Source organism: Drechmeria coniospora, chromosome 01 (assembly GCF_001625195.1).
Source record: "Drechmeria coniospora strain ARSEF 6962 chromosome 01, whole genome shotgun sequence".
NCBI classification, from domain to species: Eukaryota; Fungi; Ascomycota; class Sordariomycetes; order Hypocreales; family Ophiocordycipitaceae; genus Drechmeria; species Drechmeria coniospora.
In genome coordinates, this window is record NC_054389.1 from 534,490 (window position 1) to 549,574 (window position 15,085).

At 58.4% G+C, this 15,085-nt stretch overlaps 8 protein-coding genes across 8 annotated transcripts; 2 read left to right on the top strand and 6 right to left on the bottom strand.

Annotated features, from left to right (window-relative positions):
- Nucleotides 1-140: 140 nt before the first annotated feature.
- On the top strand, nt 141-706 carry DCS_00126 (Protein MGR2; the record flags this gene model as incomplete). The annotated part of the gene is made up of 5 exons (XM_040797468.1): nt 141-198; nt 253-279; nt 338-367; nt 420-510; nt 574-706. 5 exons carry the CDS (start codon nt 141-143, stop codon nt 704-706), a joined length of 339 nt encoding a protein of 112 aa, XP_040658351.1.
- An 83-nt stretch (nt 707-789) lies between these two features.
- Nucleotides 790-1,533, bottom strand: DCS_00127 (uncharacterized protein; the record flags this gene model as incomplete). Its single annotated transcript, XM_040797469.1, has 1 exon — nt 790-1,533. One exon carries the CDS (start codon nt 1,531-1,533, stop codon nt 790-792), a length of 744 nt encoding a protein of 247 aa, XP_040658352.1.
- Nucleotides 1,534-1,650: 117 nt separating this feature from the next.
- DCS_00128 (ascorbase and Cu-oxidase) lies at nt 1,651-3,574 on the top strand (the record flags this gene model as incomplete). The annotated part of the gene is made up of 3 exons (XM_040797470.1): nt 1,651-1,781; nt 1,834-3,177; nt 3,229-3,574. The coding sequence occupies 3 exons, from the start codon at nt 1,651-1,653 to the stop codon at nt 3,572-3,574; spliced, it is 1,821 nt and encodes a 606-aa protein (XP_040658353.1).
- A 269-nt stretch (nt 3,575-3,843) lies between these two features.
- On the bottom strand, nt 3,844-5,382 carry DCS_00129 (uncharacterized protein; the record flags this gene model as incomplete). The annotated part of the gene is made up of 2 exons (XM_040797471.1): nt 3,844-5,132; nt 5,247-5,382. The coding sequence occupies 2 exons, from the start codon at nt 5,380-5,382 to the stop codon at nt 3,844-3,846; spliced, it is 1,425 nt and encodes a 474-aa protein (XP_040658354.1).
- Nucleotides 5,383-6,594: 1,212 nt separating this feature from the next.
- On the bottom strand, nt 6,595-7,328 carry DCS_00130 (TBP-binding repressor protein; the record flags this gene model as incomplete). Its single annotated transcript, XM_040797472.1, has 4 exons — nt 6,595-6,702; nt 6,782-7,038; nt 7,137-7,163; nt 7,307-7,328. The coding sequence occupies 4 exons, from the start codon at nt 7,326-7,328 to the stop codon at nt 6,595-6,597; spliced, it is 414 nt and encodes a 137-aa protein (XP_040658355.1).
- A 2,550-nt stretch (nt 7,329-9,878) lies between these two features.
- Nucleotides 9,879-10,825, bottom strand: DCS_00131 (short-chain dehydrogenase; the record flags this gene model as incomplete). The annotated part of the gene is made up of 4 exons (XM_040797473.1): nt 9,879-9,921; nt 9,976-10,346; nt 10,400-10,555; nt 10,646-10,825. 4 exons carry the CDS (start codon nt 10,823-10,825, stop codon nt 9,879-9,881), a joined length of 750 nt encoding a protein of 249 aa, XP_040658356.1.
- A 720-nt stretch (nt 10,826-11,545) lies between these two features.
- On the bottom strand, nt 11,546-12,936 carry DCS_00132 (uncharacterized protein; the record flags this gene model as incomplete). The annotated part of the gene is made up of 4 exons (XM_040797474.1): nt 11,546-11,683; nt 11,742-11,992; nt 12,040-12,307; nt 12,544-12,936. 4 exons carry the CDS (start codon nt 12,934-12,936, stop codon nt 11,546-11,548), a joined length of 1,050 nt encoding a protein of 349 aa, XP_040658357.1.
- Nucleotides 12,937-14,233: 1,297 nt separating this feature from the next.
- On the bottom strand, nt 14,234-14,752 carry DCS_00133 (uncharacterized protein; the record flags this gene model as incomplete). Its single annotated transcript, XM_040797475.1, has 1 exon — nt 14,234-14,752. One exon carries the CDS (start codon nt 14,750-14,752, stop codon nt 14,234-14,236), a length of 519 nt encoding a protein of 172 aa, XP_040658358.1.
- Nucleotides 14,753-15,085: the final 333 nt, after the last annotated feature.

The following is a 15,085-nucleotide window of genomic DNA, read 5'->3' on the forward strand; positions in this document are numbered from 1 at the left end:
GCCAGCCTTGTTCGTCTAGTCCGCGTCCCATCCCAGTCCGAGTACGAATTAATTCGACCCGAGGTCGAGGAAACAACGAGCTCTGCAAGCTTGCTTCCCCGTCTGCCGCACCTCAGAAGCACGCACGAGAAGCAGGCACAATGCCTCCTGTGACGGCCGTCCCTGGCGGCCAGAATGCGCCCACCAACTTTGACAAGTGTACGTCTCCCGTCTCGCCAGCCATGGGAGGGAGCTATAGCTAACCGTCCACAGTGAAGATGGGCGCCATGATGGGCGGCAGTACGTCTCGCAAATGGCCGACGGTCGTGCCGTAGGGGAACTGCGCTGACGGATGCAGCTGTTGGCGTCATCATCGGTTTCATCTTTGGTAGGGTTCCGCCGACCATGAGCCGTTGAGCGTCGCTCACTCCCCGTCCCAGGAACCGTCAACATCTTCCGCTACGGCGCCGGCTCGCAAGGCATCATGCGAACCCTCGGACAGTACATGGGCGCCTCTGGAGCCACATTCGGGTGCGTCCCTCTGCCGCGTACGGCGTTGGATGCATGGCTTGACTGACGCGACGGAATCGGCAGCTTCTTCATGTCCATCGGCAGCGTAATTCGATCCGACGCCGACCCCAAATGGCAGGAAATGTACATGCGAGCGCAGCGGCGACCCATCGTCATCATGGCGAACCATGCGTGGAGGCGGCCGCGGGACGTGTAGGATTTCGACTCCATGCGGCGGACGCCGATGGACGCCAGCCGAGGCGTGGAAGACCATGGCACGGAACCGGCGAGGACCTGGCCTCAAAATGCCGCCCGAGTGAACGTCAAGGAACGGAGAACGATGGCATGCTGCTGATGGAGTTGGCCTGGCGTAATGGACGACCATTCTTCCGGCACCTCGGACATGGACATATCGTTAGCAAGGTGACGACGGGAGCCGTTCCGTCGCGCATGGCAGACCTGCTGCGCTCGATATGATATGACCATGTACTTATGTTGTATAGGCACCCGTGTACCTATTTGGCCGACGTGACGGAGAGTGACCCGAGTTTCAGATATATACCCCGGTTGCTTACGATGCCAGTGCGCCCGTACCATGGCCGAGTGCTGGACCGGCTGAACCTTTTGCTGCCGCCAGCGTCCATTGTCGCCGAGGGCTGTGCTTGCACCGACGTTGACTGATGGGCCGCGAGGTTTGCCCCCACGGGCTCTGTCGATGTTGCCAGCCTCACCTACGGTTCCAGACTGGATGCTGAGCCATGACGCCGTCGACCTTGCACCTCCACGCGCGGCTGTCCCCGTCAAGCGGACGACTCGCCGCTGGAACCCGGCCGCACGGTTTCGGAGTGCCGTCAGCGACGATCCTGCAAGGTCGTGATGCTGTCCCGAAGACGCGTCCGCGTCGGTGATTTCCTCTGGCCGTCCATGTGAAACCAGCAACGATGCCAGCTTGTTCGTTCCCGTTCCCGACCGTCGAGTCTTGACGTTACGATGCTTGACGGCAATGATGCCATGCGCGGCCGCAACCCCATGGTGAGCATTCATGCGTGTGCTTGCTGGTTTGGCCGGGCGCCGGCGCTCGAGATGGCCGGCTTGGCGACGACAGTCTTTGGCTCCTCGCATCCGCCACTTATATAATATAATGTCCGGCATCCCCGAGCCATGTTCTCGATGCGTGCGCCGACACGAACGGCACGCTCCATCGACATGGGCGCCTCCAGCAGCCTCCTGTGGCGAGCCGCCTTTCCGGCGCGTCACGCGGCGAGCAAGCCGTCGCAGAAGACGACCAACGGGTACGATCCGTCGACGACGAGCATCGGGGCCGGTGTCTAACGTGGGAGGTAGAAATTCGCTGCTCGGAACGCTGCTGATGCCCCTGCTGCCCGTCTTCCTCGAGAGCAACCCCATGCCGAACGGGTTTCCGTGGAGCCTCCTCGACGTCGACACCAACTACTACAGGACCTGTCCCCGCACGGGCGTCATCCGGTCCTACGACTTCACCGTCAGCAGGGGCCTCGTCGCGCCCGACGGCCACGAGAAGCACGCGTTGCTGGTGAACGGCGCGTTCCCCGGCCCGCTCATCGAGGCCAACTGGGGCGACACCATCCAGGTGACGGTCCGCAACAACATCAGCGGCCCCGAAGAAGGCGTGGCCTTGCACTGGCACGGCTTCCTCCAGACGGGCAAGCCGTGGCAGGACGGCGTGCCGGCCGTGACGCAGTGTCCCATCGCCCCCGGCCGGCAGTTCACCTACTCGTTCGAGGCCGAGCTCTACGGCACCAGCTGGTACCACTCGCACTACTCGGCCCAGTTCGCCGGCGGCCTCTTCGGGCCCATGGTCGTCTACGGGCCGCGCGAGAGGGAGTACGACGTCGACGTCGGTCCCGTCATGCTCTCCGACTGGCACCACGGCGCGTACGCCGACCTCGTCCACGAGGCCATGAGGCCGCACGGCAAGGCCTCTCCGTCGGACAACAACCTCATCAACGGGAAAAACGACGCCGGCTGCGCCCTCGGCGACGACGGGACTGCACCCTGCCGCGGCGACGCCGGCGTGTCCCGCTTCCGCTTCCGGCGCGGCAAGACGCACCGGCTGCGGCTCGTCAACGCCGGGAGCGAGGCGCTGCAGCGCTTCTCCATAGACGGCCACAGCATGACGGTCATCGCCAACGACTTCGTCACGGTGGAGCCGTACGAGACCGACGTGGTGACGCTCGGCGTCGGCCAGAGGACCGACGTGCTCGTCAGGGGGCACCTCGCCCCCCGGTGGGACGCGTACTGGATGCGGGCCAACATCTCGGTGCCGTGCAGCCTCACGAAGCAGCCTCACGCCGTGGCCGTCATCTACTACGACGGCGCCGACGAGACGAAGCCGCCCCGGTCGACGGCGTGGCACAGGCCCGACCCGGGCACCTGCGCCAACGACGACCTGCGGCGGACGCGCCCCCGGATGCGGCTCCCCTTGCCCGAGGCGGACCTCGCCTACGTGATGGAGGCGAGGCTGTATCGGAATGCCACCGGGTCCATGCTGTGGTCGCTCGACGGCGTCAGCTTCCGGGGCAACTACAACAGCCCGACGCTGCTCATGTCGCACCTCGGCAACCTGTCCTTTGACGCGCAGTGGAACGTCAAGAAGACCGACGACGCCAAGAGCGTGCGCGTGCACGTCAAGAACACGTCGCCCGTCTCGTGAGTGCCCTCTCCCCCGCGGCGGCCGTCGGTGCGACGCTGACCTCGCAGCCACCCCATGCACCTCCACGGCTTCAACATGTACGTCTTGAGCGAAGGGCTCGGCGAGTGGAACGGCAGCGTGGTGCATGCGGAAAACCCGCAACGGCGCGACGTCGTGCAGCTGCGGGCCAACGGGTACCTCGTGGTGCAGTTCGACGCCGCCGACAACCCCGGCGTGTGGCCTCTCCACTGCCACGTAGCCTGGCACCTCTCGGCGGGCTTCATGGCGCAGTTTGTGACGGGAACGACGGCGCTGGCGACGATGCGGCCGCCGAGCGTCGTCGCCGAGACCTGCCGCCAGTGGGGGGCGTGGACGGAGACGAACATACCGCACCAGATCGACAGTGGCCTGTAGCGGCGAGACGTGCTTCCGCCGGACGCGTCGGCGGAAAGGCCGTTTCACCTCTTCTCCTGCATCTCTTGCGCATGCGCCCGATGCACCAGTCAGTCTGGCACCGACGCAGCGAGGGTGCCCGACGGTCGCCGAGAGAGAGCGCCCGCAGACAAAGGTAGAGCGAGGGACTTGTTGCGGGCGACAATGGGTTCGCGTCGAACTGGCAGAAGGACACGTGAGCATGGGGGCAGGCAGCATTGGAGAATGAGTACATGTTTTTATTCCCCTGTCTATTCGCCATTCCCGGGAAGGGGTGAGGTTGACGGGTCGCCGGGCCGGGGCAGGCTGGGACGGGTCGTCTGGTCCGGCACCGTCCACTCCGATGGGACCTGATCGACAGTGCCATCCGTAGTTTTAGATTTTTGTTGCTCAAGCTGCGGTTCGGCCTCGGCCTCTGCTGGTTGGGGCGGTCCATGTTCTGCGGGATGCAAGCCATCGTCTTTTTTCGCTCCCGACCCCGCTGCTTGCTCGGCGGATGGGCTAGGCCGAACATTGAGCGCCGTTTCGACGATGGTGGCCTGTTCTTCGAGCTCATCCCGCTTGGTGGGTGCGGTGGGGGCCGCGACTGGATCCACGGCCGTTTCGACGACTGCGGCGGCCTTGACTTGATGGTTATGCCGCTCGGCAGGTGCGCCGGGCGCCGCGTTTGCATCGAGCGTCGCTTCGACGGCGGCGGCCTTTTCGTCATCGAGGTCGTCTGAGCCGTCCGACTCGTCAAGGTCGAGCGAGTGCAAGCCATCGGCGAGCTCCAGCAGGTCGTCCCCCTCGGGGCGTCTCTTCAGCTGACGTTCGGCCTCGTCCTCGCCGACGAGGGCTCGCCACATGTCCTCGAGCTCGTGCCGCCAGCCGAGCTCGTCGGCGAGGGCACGGATGCTGTCGTCGACGGGCCCGAGGTGGACGACATCGTCGGGGCGGCGGCCGAGGTGACCGGCGCGCTCCATGTTGAAGAGAACGCGCGGGACGGCTTCGGGGGCGACGTCGGGCAGTCCGGCGAAGGGGTGGACGGAGAGGCTGGTGCCGAGGACGAGGACGAGGTCGGCCATGGCGGCGTGGTAGGCGTTTTGGGAAAAGTGGCTCGGCAGCGGCTCGCCGAAGAAGACGATGTCAGGCTTGACGAGGCCGCCGCAGGAGGGTTCGAGGCAATGCGGCACGTCGGCGGCCTCGACGTGGGCGCGCATGCGGTCGTCGGGGAAGGGCGTCTTGCACTCGATGCAGCGCTGGGTGGCGAAGCTGCCGTGGGCCTCGACGATCTTGTCGTCGGGGACGCCGGCGCTGCGTTCGAGGCAGTCGATGTTTTGGGTGAAGAGCATCTGCAGGAGGCCCTTGCGGGCGAGGAGGGCGATGAAGACGTGGGAGACGGTCGGGTGGAAGCGGCCGGGGTAGAGCTCGCGGGCGAGGGCGTAGAAGGGTTCGGGGTGCTGGCGGAAGTAGTCGATGTCGAAGACGGCCTCGGCGTAGGGCAAGTCGAGGCGTGCGAGCTGATTGTAGAGGCCCGTCTTGGGCGAGCGGAAGTCGGGAACTGAGCGAGGTCAGCCAGGGGCAGCGAATCAGGGGGGGGGGGGCGGCCGTCGTGAGCTCGGGTGGCGAATGGTATGGCTTTGGTTTACGATGCCTGAGCAGGGAAAGCACTCACTTCCTGCCGCCGTCGAGATGCCGGCGCCGGTGAGGACGACGACACGCTTGCCGGGCATGTGGGCTGCGACGGCCGCCAGCGTCTTGGCCTCGAGGGTCCTCGGCGGGAGGTCGAGGGACGACTCGTCCTGGCCCATGATGATGGTGTTGAGGGGAAGAGGGGACGAAGCTGGGCTGCAGTCGACGGCAGGTGGACGCCGGGCAGGCAGGCAGGCAGGCAGGCAGGCAGGCCAAGCAGGAGCAAGTGACGTGCTTGGGCTCACGTATCGCACCGTGTTTAATCAATTAATTAATTAATGACGTGCCGCAATTAATGCGTGCCGCCATTTTTTTCGGTACGCGGGGTTGTCGTCGCCGATGTAGGCGTACATAGGTAGCTAGTACTTTGTTGTGGTTGTACGCTAGGTGTAGGAAAGTGTACTTGTACTTGTGCTCGTGGTATTTATACAGGTACGGCAAGTACTGTCCTCCGTACATCACGGTACAGTACTTGGTTGCAAGTACATTAATAACGCTAAACCCCGAACGGAGTACGGAGTGCTCTATACTGTGCCTCGTACTAACTGTACAGTGGTATTCGCAGCCAAGAGTACTGCCAATACGGAGTAGTCGGCACGCTGTATTCTTACACGGTACAGTAGATGTATGCGTACAGTAGATGTATGCGTACAGTAGATGTATGCGTACAGTAGATGTATGCGTACAGTAGATGTATGCGTACAGTAGATGTATGCCGTACAGTAGATGTATGCCGTACAGTACAGTAGATGTATGCCGTAGTAGATGAACAGTGCCCGTACTCTGTATTCCACCAAATAATCTGGATTTGCACGCTGTACGTTGTAGGTGTACGGTGCCCGTAATTCCACCACCCAATACAGCACAGCACAGCACAGCATACACAACACAGCACACACAGCACACACGGCACAGCACAGCACACATTACAGCACACACAGCACCGCACAGCACACATTACAGCACACACAGCACGGCACACACATCACGGCACACACATCACGACACACACATCACGGCACGCACGTCACGGCACACACATCACGGCACACACAGCACAGCACCTCAGCGGAAGCGGCGGCGGACGAAGCTTCGGACGGACTCGAGAAGCGTGCCATCCTCCCATGACGGATGGACGCGACTGCGAGTGATGGTGATGATGCATGTCAATTTCAACTTTGCCGTGCTTCGCTTTACCAACAGCAACGCAATGCTCCCCTCCGAGCCAGGGACAGAAAAGGCCAGGATGGCGGCCCAAATGGACCGGCACCAAAACGACAACTCCTCAACACCCCAACGCCTCCGTCTCCGCGCCCGTCCGGTCCTCGTCCTCACGTGTGCCGCTGCCTCGCCTGGGCAAACTGCTCCTCCTGCAGGCGTGCGAGCTCCTCCATCGACATGCCGCTGTTGGCAAACTTGTCCGCCTTCTTCTCCCGACCCTGCCCGCTTGACGGTCAGCGAAATCCTTGGTCGTCGTGCCCTTTGCCCATGGCCGTCGGCAAGCGGGCAGCCTCTCACCTTTTGCGACTCCTTGTGCTCGGCCGCCGCTTCGAGCACGGCCGGGACGTAGTCGGAGAAGCCGAGGCGCTCGAGCGCCTTCGTGATGTGGTCGCAGGCAATCGTCTTCTTGGCCTCCTTCTCCGAGATCTCGTTGGCCTCGGACGAGATGAGCGTGATGAACTCGACCGAGCACTCGATCAGCAGGTCGCGCGCCTCCTTGGCAAACGACGCCCCGCTGGGCGACAGGATCTCGCCCACGATCTTCTGCACCGTCGCTGCGGAGGCCGGCATGGTCAGCCAACCCAGGACGGGCAAACGCAGGCGACGCAGGCGACGGCGGCGACGGAACGGGGCACACGGGGCAAGGACGTACCCTTGGGAAGCGACAGATCGTCGTTGCCTGCGAGCGTCAGCGTCGTCGTCTGCCGTCGGGCCTCCTCTCCGCATCGCCGACGCCCGACCTGCGACGCATCGGGCCCCCGGGAGCGGTCCTGCGCGGCCGCGGACGCGGCGATGGGGAGGCGGGCGGCGCCGTCGACTCACCTCCAAACTCGTGATCGGACATTGTGCTTGCTTGATTGCTCGCGACACGCGAAGCTCACGCGGGTTCGTTTGAGGGCGTGCACGAGATGGCGGCGCGTGCGCGTGCGACGGTGAAATATGATGTTGTCTGCCGCAAGACGACGGTCGGAGTCTCGATGGAGGCACTGCGAGGACGGGCGATTTATTAATATAGGCGACCGAATGCGGGACGCCCATGCATCGCCTGCACTTGGACTGACGCTAACACTGCCAGGTACTGTACAGGTACTACAGGGCTTGCTGGAGGCTCTACTACAGGACTTACTGGAGCCTGCACTACAGTACTTACTGGAGGCTCTACTACAGGACTTGCTGGAGGCTCTACTACGGGACTTACTGGAGCCTGCACTACAGTTAGTACTTACTGGAGGCTCTACTACAGTACTTGCTGGAGGCTCTACTACAGTACTTTCTGGAGACTGCAAGTACCTAGTACTTGCTGGAGCCTCTAAGTACTACAGTCTGTACTTACTTGAGCCTCTACTGCAGGACTTGCTGGAGCCTCTACCACAGTACTTACTTGAGCCTCTACTACAGCACTTGCTGGAGCCTCTGCTGCTGGAGCCTCTACTACAAGACTTACTGGAGCCTCGACTACAGGACTGACTGGAGCCTGCACTACAGCACTTGCTGGAGCCTGCACTACAGCACTTGCTGGAGCCTCTAGGTCTCGTCTCCACCTGCGATTTTGGTGCCGTCAATGATTGCATCACCACAGTGCCGCACAAGCAGTGCCGAGTGCGGCGTGCTCGAAATGCATTTCATCAAGAACAAATAAAAATACACAAAAGTACCGAGATTTCATGCTCAACGGTCGGCATCTGCGGCACAGCAGCGTTCGTGCTGCCATGCAAGTGCCGAGAATGATTCATCCCGGTACCTGCCGAGCACCGCTCATCACAAGGTACCAGTACCTACCTACTAAGGTACCTAGTATTACCTAGGTAGTATGCTGGACGTGGGAGAGTTATAGGTCCCCTGACCACAACCGCAGTATATTACTCGCAGGCCGCTTTGCGCTGGTGTGCGTGCGCTGCACCATGCAAGGGCCGCAGGTGCGCATGTACTTGTACGCTGTGCAGTGCGTAATGCAAGACCGCCGAGGTCTCTGCCATCGGCGTTTATTGTTTGTGCAGGCAGACATTGCTTTAATAAAGGACTTGTTGTACGGAGGATTACTTGTTCTTGCCTGGAGTACTGCATCTACACTGGCACACTGTTATTATTACCAGTATCACTTCTAGCTGTGCTCGAGTACAAGTATGCAAAGTACAAGTATGTACTCCGCACTGCCAGTGTACTTGCTTGCTATACGGATGAGTACTTGTTCTTGTACGGAGTGCTGTATTTTGAGTACTTGTTCTTGTACGGAGTGCTGTATTTTGAGTACTTGTTCTTGTACGGAGTGCTGTATTTTGCACTATTACTAGTACTTGCTTACTTCTGTATTTCGCACTATTACTAGTACTTACTGTACTTTTACCTGTACTTGAGTGCAAGTTTGCACAAGTGAAAGTAAGTACTCCGTACTGTAAGCGTACTTGCTATACGGAGGATTACTTCTTGTTGTACGGAGTACTCCGTATGTACTGACTACTATGCTTACACACTATTACTAGTAATTCTACCTGAACTTGAGCACAAGTAGTTGTATGTCAAGTACTTATAGCAAGCACTTACTGTACTTGCTCCGTATAGGCGCCAGTGATGATCAATAATACTTGTAATGTGATGTGCTGATAGACCTACAAGTACTTACATGTACACACCAAAGGAAGTGTACCGTGCATTGCTGTATTATGTAATACACCGTATCATGTAATACTCCCGTTATGCATTCATGCTTACGTACTTACTTTCTGTACATTACGGAGAAATACGGAGTACTTAATGAAATACCCTTGTGCAAGGTGGGGCGCACGTGGGCTCCGCTCATCGCAGCTACAAAAATTCTTTGCCGCTCTTTTTTGCTTCCTCGTCCTACATCCGCCTCAAACCAAGGAGCAACCAAGGAACAACCAAGGAGCAACCAAGGAGCCGAACAAGATGGCTCAATGCCGCAAGTGCAGGTAGGTGACCTCCCAGTCTCCCTTTGCCCTGCGTTATGATGAGATATTGTCGCCCCAGACTTAGAGGTTCGACAAGCCTCGGTGCTGAAAGACATTGTCTTGTGCCAAACAGACGTCTCTGATCACGCCTGTTCTCGTTTTCTTTCTGCAATCTCCGTCGGGATCATGGCTGACATTTTGCAAGCATTGCAGCGCGTAGTGCTGAAGGAGCGTGTCGATGACGACGAAAGTTGGTTGCCATGGACAGATGAGCAAGGTAGGATTTTTTTTTATTTTTTTTTTGCAAAATCACATCACACTACAATCATACCGGCTTCATGATGAAGAAACTTATTCCATGCTAATACTGAAGCACCCATGTGGAGCAAACAAGAGCTTTTCATCTTTCGACTGATCTAGCCCTTTCTACATACACTACTGCTGCCTGCCTCGTCCGAACATTGCTGACCAGCTGGCTCGCAGATCTAGTCCGACGTCTTGTAGGCCGCGAGCTCGGGCGAGTTCCACCTGCGACGACTTGTTAGCCACCATGGTCGTCCCCGCCTCAGGTGCTTCACCTACGTGAGGTTCCGTCCCGACAGTGACTTGTCTGGCCTCGCCACGAATCGGGCAATGACCCCGCCGGGCTCCTTGGGCGCCAGCAGCGTGCCCTGCTCAAAGGCGTCGACGAAGCTCTGGTACTGCGCCTCGTCCATGATGTCCTTGCCCGACGCCCGCAGCTCCGCCTGCATGTCGGTGTCGATTCGCCCCGGTGAAATGGTGATGCTCGTCACGTCGGCTTCCTCGACGGCCACGTGGTTCGAGATGGCGTTGAGGGCCGCCTTGGACGACCCGTACGGGCCCCAGGCCATGTACGGCTTGGACGCGGCCCCCGACGATATCCAGACGATGCAGCCGTGGCTCTTGCGTAGCTCCGCCATGGCGGCCTTGGCCTGTGACGTGACGTGAGCGCCGACGGCGACGAGCTTGCGTTGGTTTCGCTCACCATGGCGACGCAGCTGAAGACGTTGGTGTCGAAGACCTTTTTCCAACCCTGCATCGTGGACCCCTCGATCGTCTGCGCGTCGAGACAGCCGTGGTTGATGACGACGCCGTCCAACCCGCCAAAGGCAACGGCGAGCGATACCAGTTTGGTGGGCGTCTAGACGTCGATCAACGTAGCACATGGTTAGCCCAATTGACCGAGCCCTTTTCCTCTCACGTCCTGGTCCATCGTCTGTCCCGTACTCACGGCGTCGTCTGTCATGTCGCCCACGACGTACACGACGCGCCCCGGATGCGCCGCCTTGAAGGCCTCGAGCGGTTCCTTGCTGCGCGCCGCGACGACAACCCTGTGGCCTTGCGCGAGCAGCTCGTCCGTGACGGCGGCGCCGAGGCCTTTGCTGGCCCCCGTGACGATGAAGACGCCCATGGTGGTTTGAGGAGAGGGCGAGAAGTCGGCTCGAGGGCGAGAAGTCGGCTCGAGGGCGAAAAGTCGGCTCGAGGGCGAAAAGTCGGCTCGAGGGCGAGAACGAAAGGCAAGAGGAAGATTGGGCGAGGCTCTCGGGGAAGCAAGAAGCAAGAGAGAAAAAAAATGGAGGACGGATGCGAATTGGTGTCGGCAACATTTGCGTGAGAGTGGGGGGTGCGGGGGAGATGGCCATCGTCACGGTCACGGGGGCTCCCTGCGACGTCTGCTCCCAGATGCTGCCAACCTCGCAGCTGCGGACATTGTCCACGGCTGACCACCGTCGGCCCTGTTCGTTTGGCACCGCTGCTCTCCTGTCTTCCGGAATCGAGCCAGAATTTCCTCGCGATGCCGTCACCCAATGGCCATAATTCATGATGGTTGTTTTCAATTAAAGCAAAGAATGCATACAAATTTATTTTGGCTATAATGGAACGAATGTTGACAGTATCTAATCACGTCTGTCGTGGCCGGCTTGACAGACGGGCAGGCGGCAAGGATTACAAAGCGTACACGACGATGAAGATGCTGGCCTACACGACGATGAAGATGCTGGCGTAACCACGATGAAGATGCTGGCGTAACCACGATGAAGATGCTGGCCTACACTACGATGAAGAAGCTGGCGTAACCACGATGAAGATGCTGGCGTAACCACGATGAAGATGCTCGCAGCTTGCTTCGCTAGACCCCCCATTCGCGGAGCATGTCGTCAATGGCCTTTTCCGAGTCCGCCCTGGCCTTTGCGTTCTGCTCTGCCGTCCGCGCCGCGACGATTTCGGCATCATACAGATGGAATGGGTAAAGCAAAGCCGTCGATGGCTAGCATGGCCTTGACGCCGGGAATATCGCAGAGTCAAAGGCCGCCCTGTCTTTTGACGGCCTCGTCCCACGTCTGTGCCAGCTCCCAGGCGTCGGCGTGCTCCTCTTCGCCTGCGTCCCCGGGCGCGCTGTAGTCGCCGGTCAAGATGGCCTGCCGAAGCTTCTCGGAATCCTGCTCCCTGACGGTGCCGTGGACGTCGTGGAGCGAGCGGAAGAACTCGTGTGCCGGGTGCGTGGCCGCGGCCCAGTCAAAGTCGAGGATGCCGCTGATGCGCTTCGTCTCCGCGGCGTAGAGCATGTTGCTCATGGCTGCAGCGCGGAGGTTGGTTCGAGGACGGCGAGCGTGCGACGACGACGGATGACACCAAGGGGAGACTCGCAAAAGTCTTTGTGGACAAAGGTCCTCTGCGTGGCGTCGACGCCGGCGTCGTCGAGAAACCGGCCGAGCTTTTCGTCGGCCCATGTTTCGATGCGGCGACGGATTCCATTCGCTCGCCAGCCATCGATGAGGTCGTTGCGTCCGCATGTCTCCAACTCACTCCGCAGCTGATGGCTCCAGTACATGTGATACTCGGGCCAAGGACCGCCGGAGATGCCTGCGGCTGGAGGCGATTCGGTGCACGGCTGGCAGGCCGGTCCGGAAAAGGAGCTCGCCGAGGATGGCAACGCACCTCGAGACCAAAAGCACGGATGAGGTCCTCAACCACGGCCAACCGTCGACGGCAAGACGAGCCCGTCGATTCTTGCTTCGGACGTAGGCGAGATGGCAGGGAGGAGGCATTTCTCGCCAGCACAATGCATCTGCCGTGTCGGGGAGGGGGTGGAAGAGAAGGCAATCTTGCAGGGCAATCCATTCATACCCGGAGCGTAGCCTCGACCGAAAGGAGCGGTTGCCACCCGCCTGACAGGAGTGGAGGAACGATGAACGGTGCCGATCGAGGTGTCGCCTTGGTGTAGAATGCTGCAAAGGATGGAAGCTTACAAGGTTCCGTTGCTGCCAACGCGTCTCTGGGCCCGTCCAAGGTAGCAGCAGTGCGAAGCACAAGGTATCTGACGAGCCGGAGACCAGAGTCACGAGCAACGGCCGAGCCGCGGTTGGTCAGCTCGCCATTCGGACCCTCTTCGTCGCCATGTACGTTACACGGCACCTGTGAGGTGCTTGTATTGCCCGCGCAGTTGATGAAGAGGTAGGTGTGCACCCACGACAAGTACTGGCATGACTGCTGCTGCTGCTCCGTCCAAGGTACCGACATGTTTGCATTGGACGCTCCATTACGAGGTACGTGCAGGCGTCCAGGTGGGCGCCACCCTGTACTGTAGGTGTATACTATTATTGCAAGTATTAATATACCATACGTCTATGTGAAGGGTAGCGTCCAAACCTCACATGACAGCCACCTGGTGCCCTCGGGAGCTTACCGCTTCGTTCCCGGGACAAGGAACGAGCAGAGCGACAGCATGGATGCTCGGAGTATTCCGTCCTCTACCGGAATGATGCGTGCCGTCGGATCAGATTCGACTCGATGGATGGATGGGGGTATGCAGTAATAGTACGTGATGGGGATGGAGATTGGGTGAAGGCATCTTCCACGCGGCTCCAAGAATGAGATTGGCCATATGCATGTATGTATATAGGCGAGTATGAAGATATCAAGATGTCATGATGCCTCTACAGAGTACGAAGTACTCCGTGCTTGTGTTGCCATGTACACCGTACGGAGTACTGGCGAAGTCGACACCCCTTCTTACTTGTACTTGCATGGCACACCAATACACCTGCTTGTACGGAGTACTCCGTAACAATGACGAAGTACGTCATCTATGTTGTGTACTGTGTATTGTACACTGTATATTGTACGGGTACCCCGGACTCGTTGGTGTACATGTACGACTTGATGTACTTGTACTTGGGTGCTTGTGCAGGCGTTCATGCCCACGTGATATGTACTGTACCTAATAATACTACTCCGTAAATGCCTATCTACTATTATTATTACGTGTAGGTTCTAGTACGTTTACATGCATGTGCTGGTGCTCCTCACCACGATGCTGTTCCAGTAATAATACCTATAATACTTTAGTAGAGTCGTATTTCCTAATACCTTGACAAGGCAGAGTAGAAAGAGGAAGCTCGTAAAATTACAATAGGTATATCAGTAAGAGGCGGGCTGCGTAAGAGGCGGGCTGCAGTCTGCAGATTACATATTCTATTGAGGGTTACTGTTATGATATTAGGCTTTGCCTAATAGAGCTATGTCCTAGGATAGAGCCACGTGCTACCGCACGTGACTCGTATCCTATGACTAAGCAGGCATTGGAGTATAAGTACTCCAATGCCTAGTACCTTAAGTTAGTGTTCCGTAGGTTTCTTAACAACTATTTCCGACCACTAGATACTGGTAGTACTAGTGACTCCATAACAGTTACATGTATATATTATTCTTGGCAAGGTAGCCCAAGGTTGTTCTTCCGGTAGTACCAACGCAGCAGGCAGTACGTTGCTTGCAGGGTAAAGGTTTTAGCAACAGGGACAGACCGTGGATTTAATACCTATAGGTATAGGAGAACGACGGCGGCAAGTGCCATTGCAGGCCAACGTCGGTACGGGCGCCAACTAGAGCCACCAGATTGCGTTGGCCCGGCTGTCTCGCGACTCGTTTGTCCAGATGCAGCGGTTGTTGGCTGAGTTGTTACGGGACTCGAATCCCCGGGTGGAACGGGCGTTTTTGTTGCGGAACGAGTTACACTAGGTGTAACGCTCGGCGTAGTGGGAGTATATTTGTAGTCTGCACAACCGAACATCTCGTAAGACGAGATATAGCCCGCAACCCATTCGTGGACATTGTCGCACGACTGAGCAAGGCATGCTTCATACAGTTTTGTCGTTTTATGTCCGAAACTCTGGCACTCAGGGAAAAGCTCGCCGTTGTACGCAAGTAGGAGTGTCGAAGCTGTAGCAAGCGCAAGAGTACAGTTGTTGCTTCCGAGTGCCGTCATATTACCCTGCGACAATGGTGGGCCCGAGGCGATATTCGAGCCTGGTGGTGGTCCGCAGGCAATGTCGGGCATTATGCTAATAGTCCTGTAGGAGGTAGTATTCTCAGTGTACTCTTAGTGTCCGTTGTGTCCGATGGCTCTGGCAAGAAGTTTCTGGAATCAATAAACAGAGAACGTACAGTAGTTGGCGGGCGTGTTGTTCTTATAAATATAGTCGCTCGGGAACGCCGTAATGAGCGGCGCTTACGGGATCCCACTTTCCCTGATTGTAAAGATGGAAACGTTCTGATAATCATGCGCAGGGTTGTGTTGGGTAGCATTACCGTATTATTAGTGCGTAGCAATAAGTCATGTTCTGGTCTGGATAAAGTCTAGTTGTACAATGTGTTTTTCGCTATTCCGTAT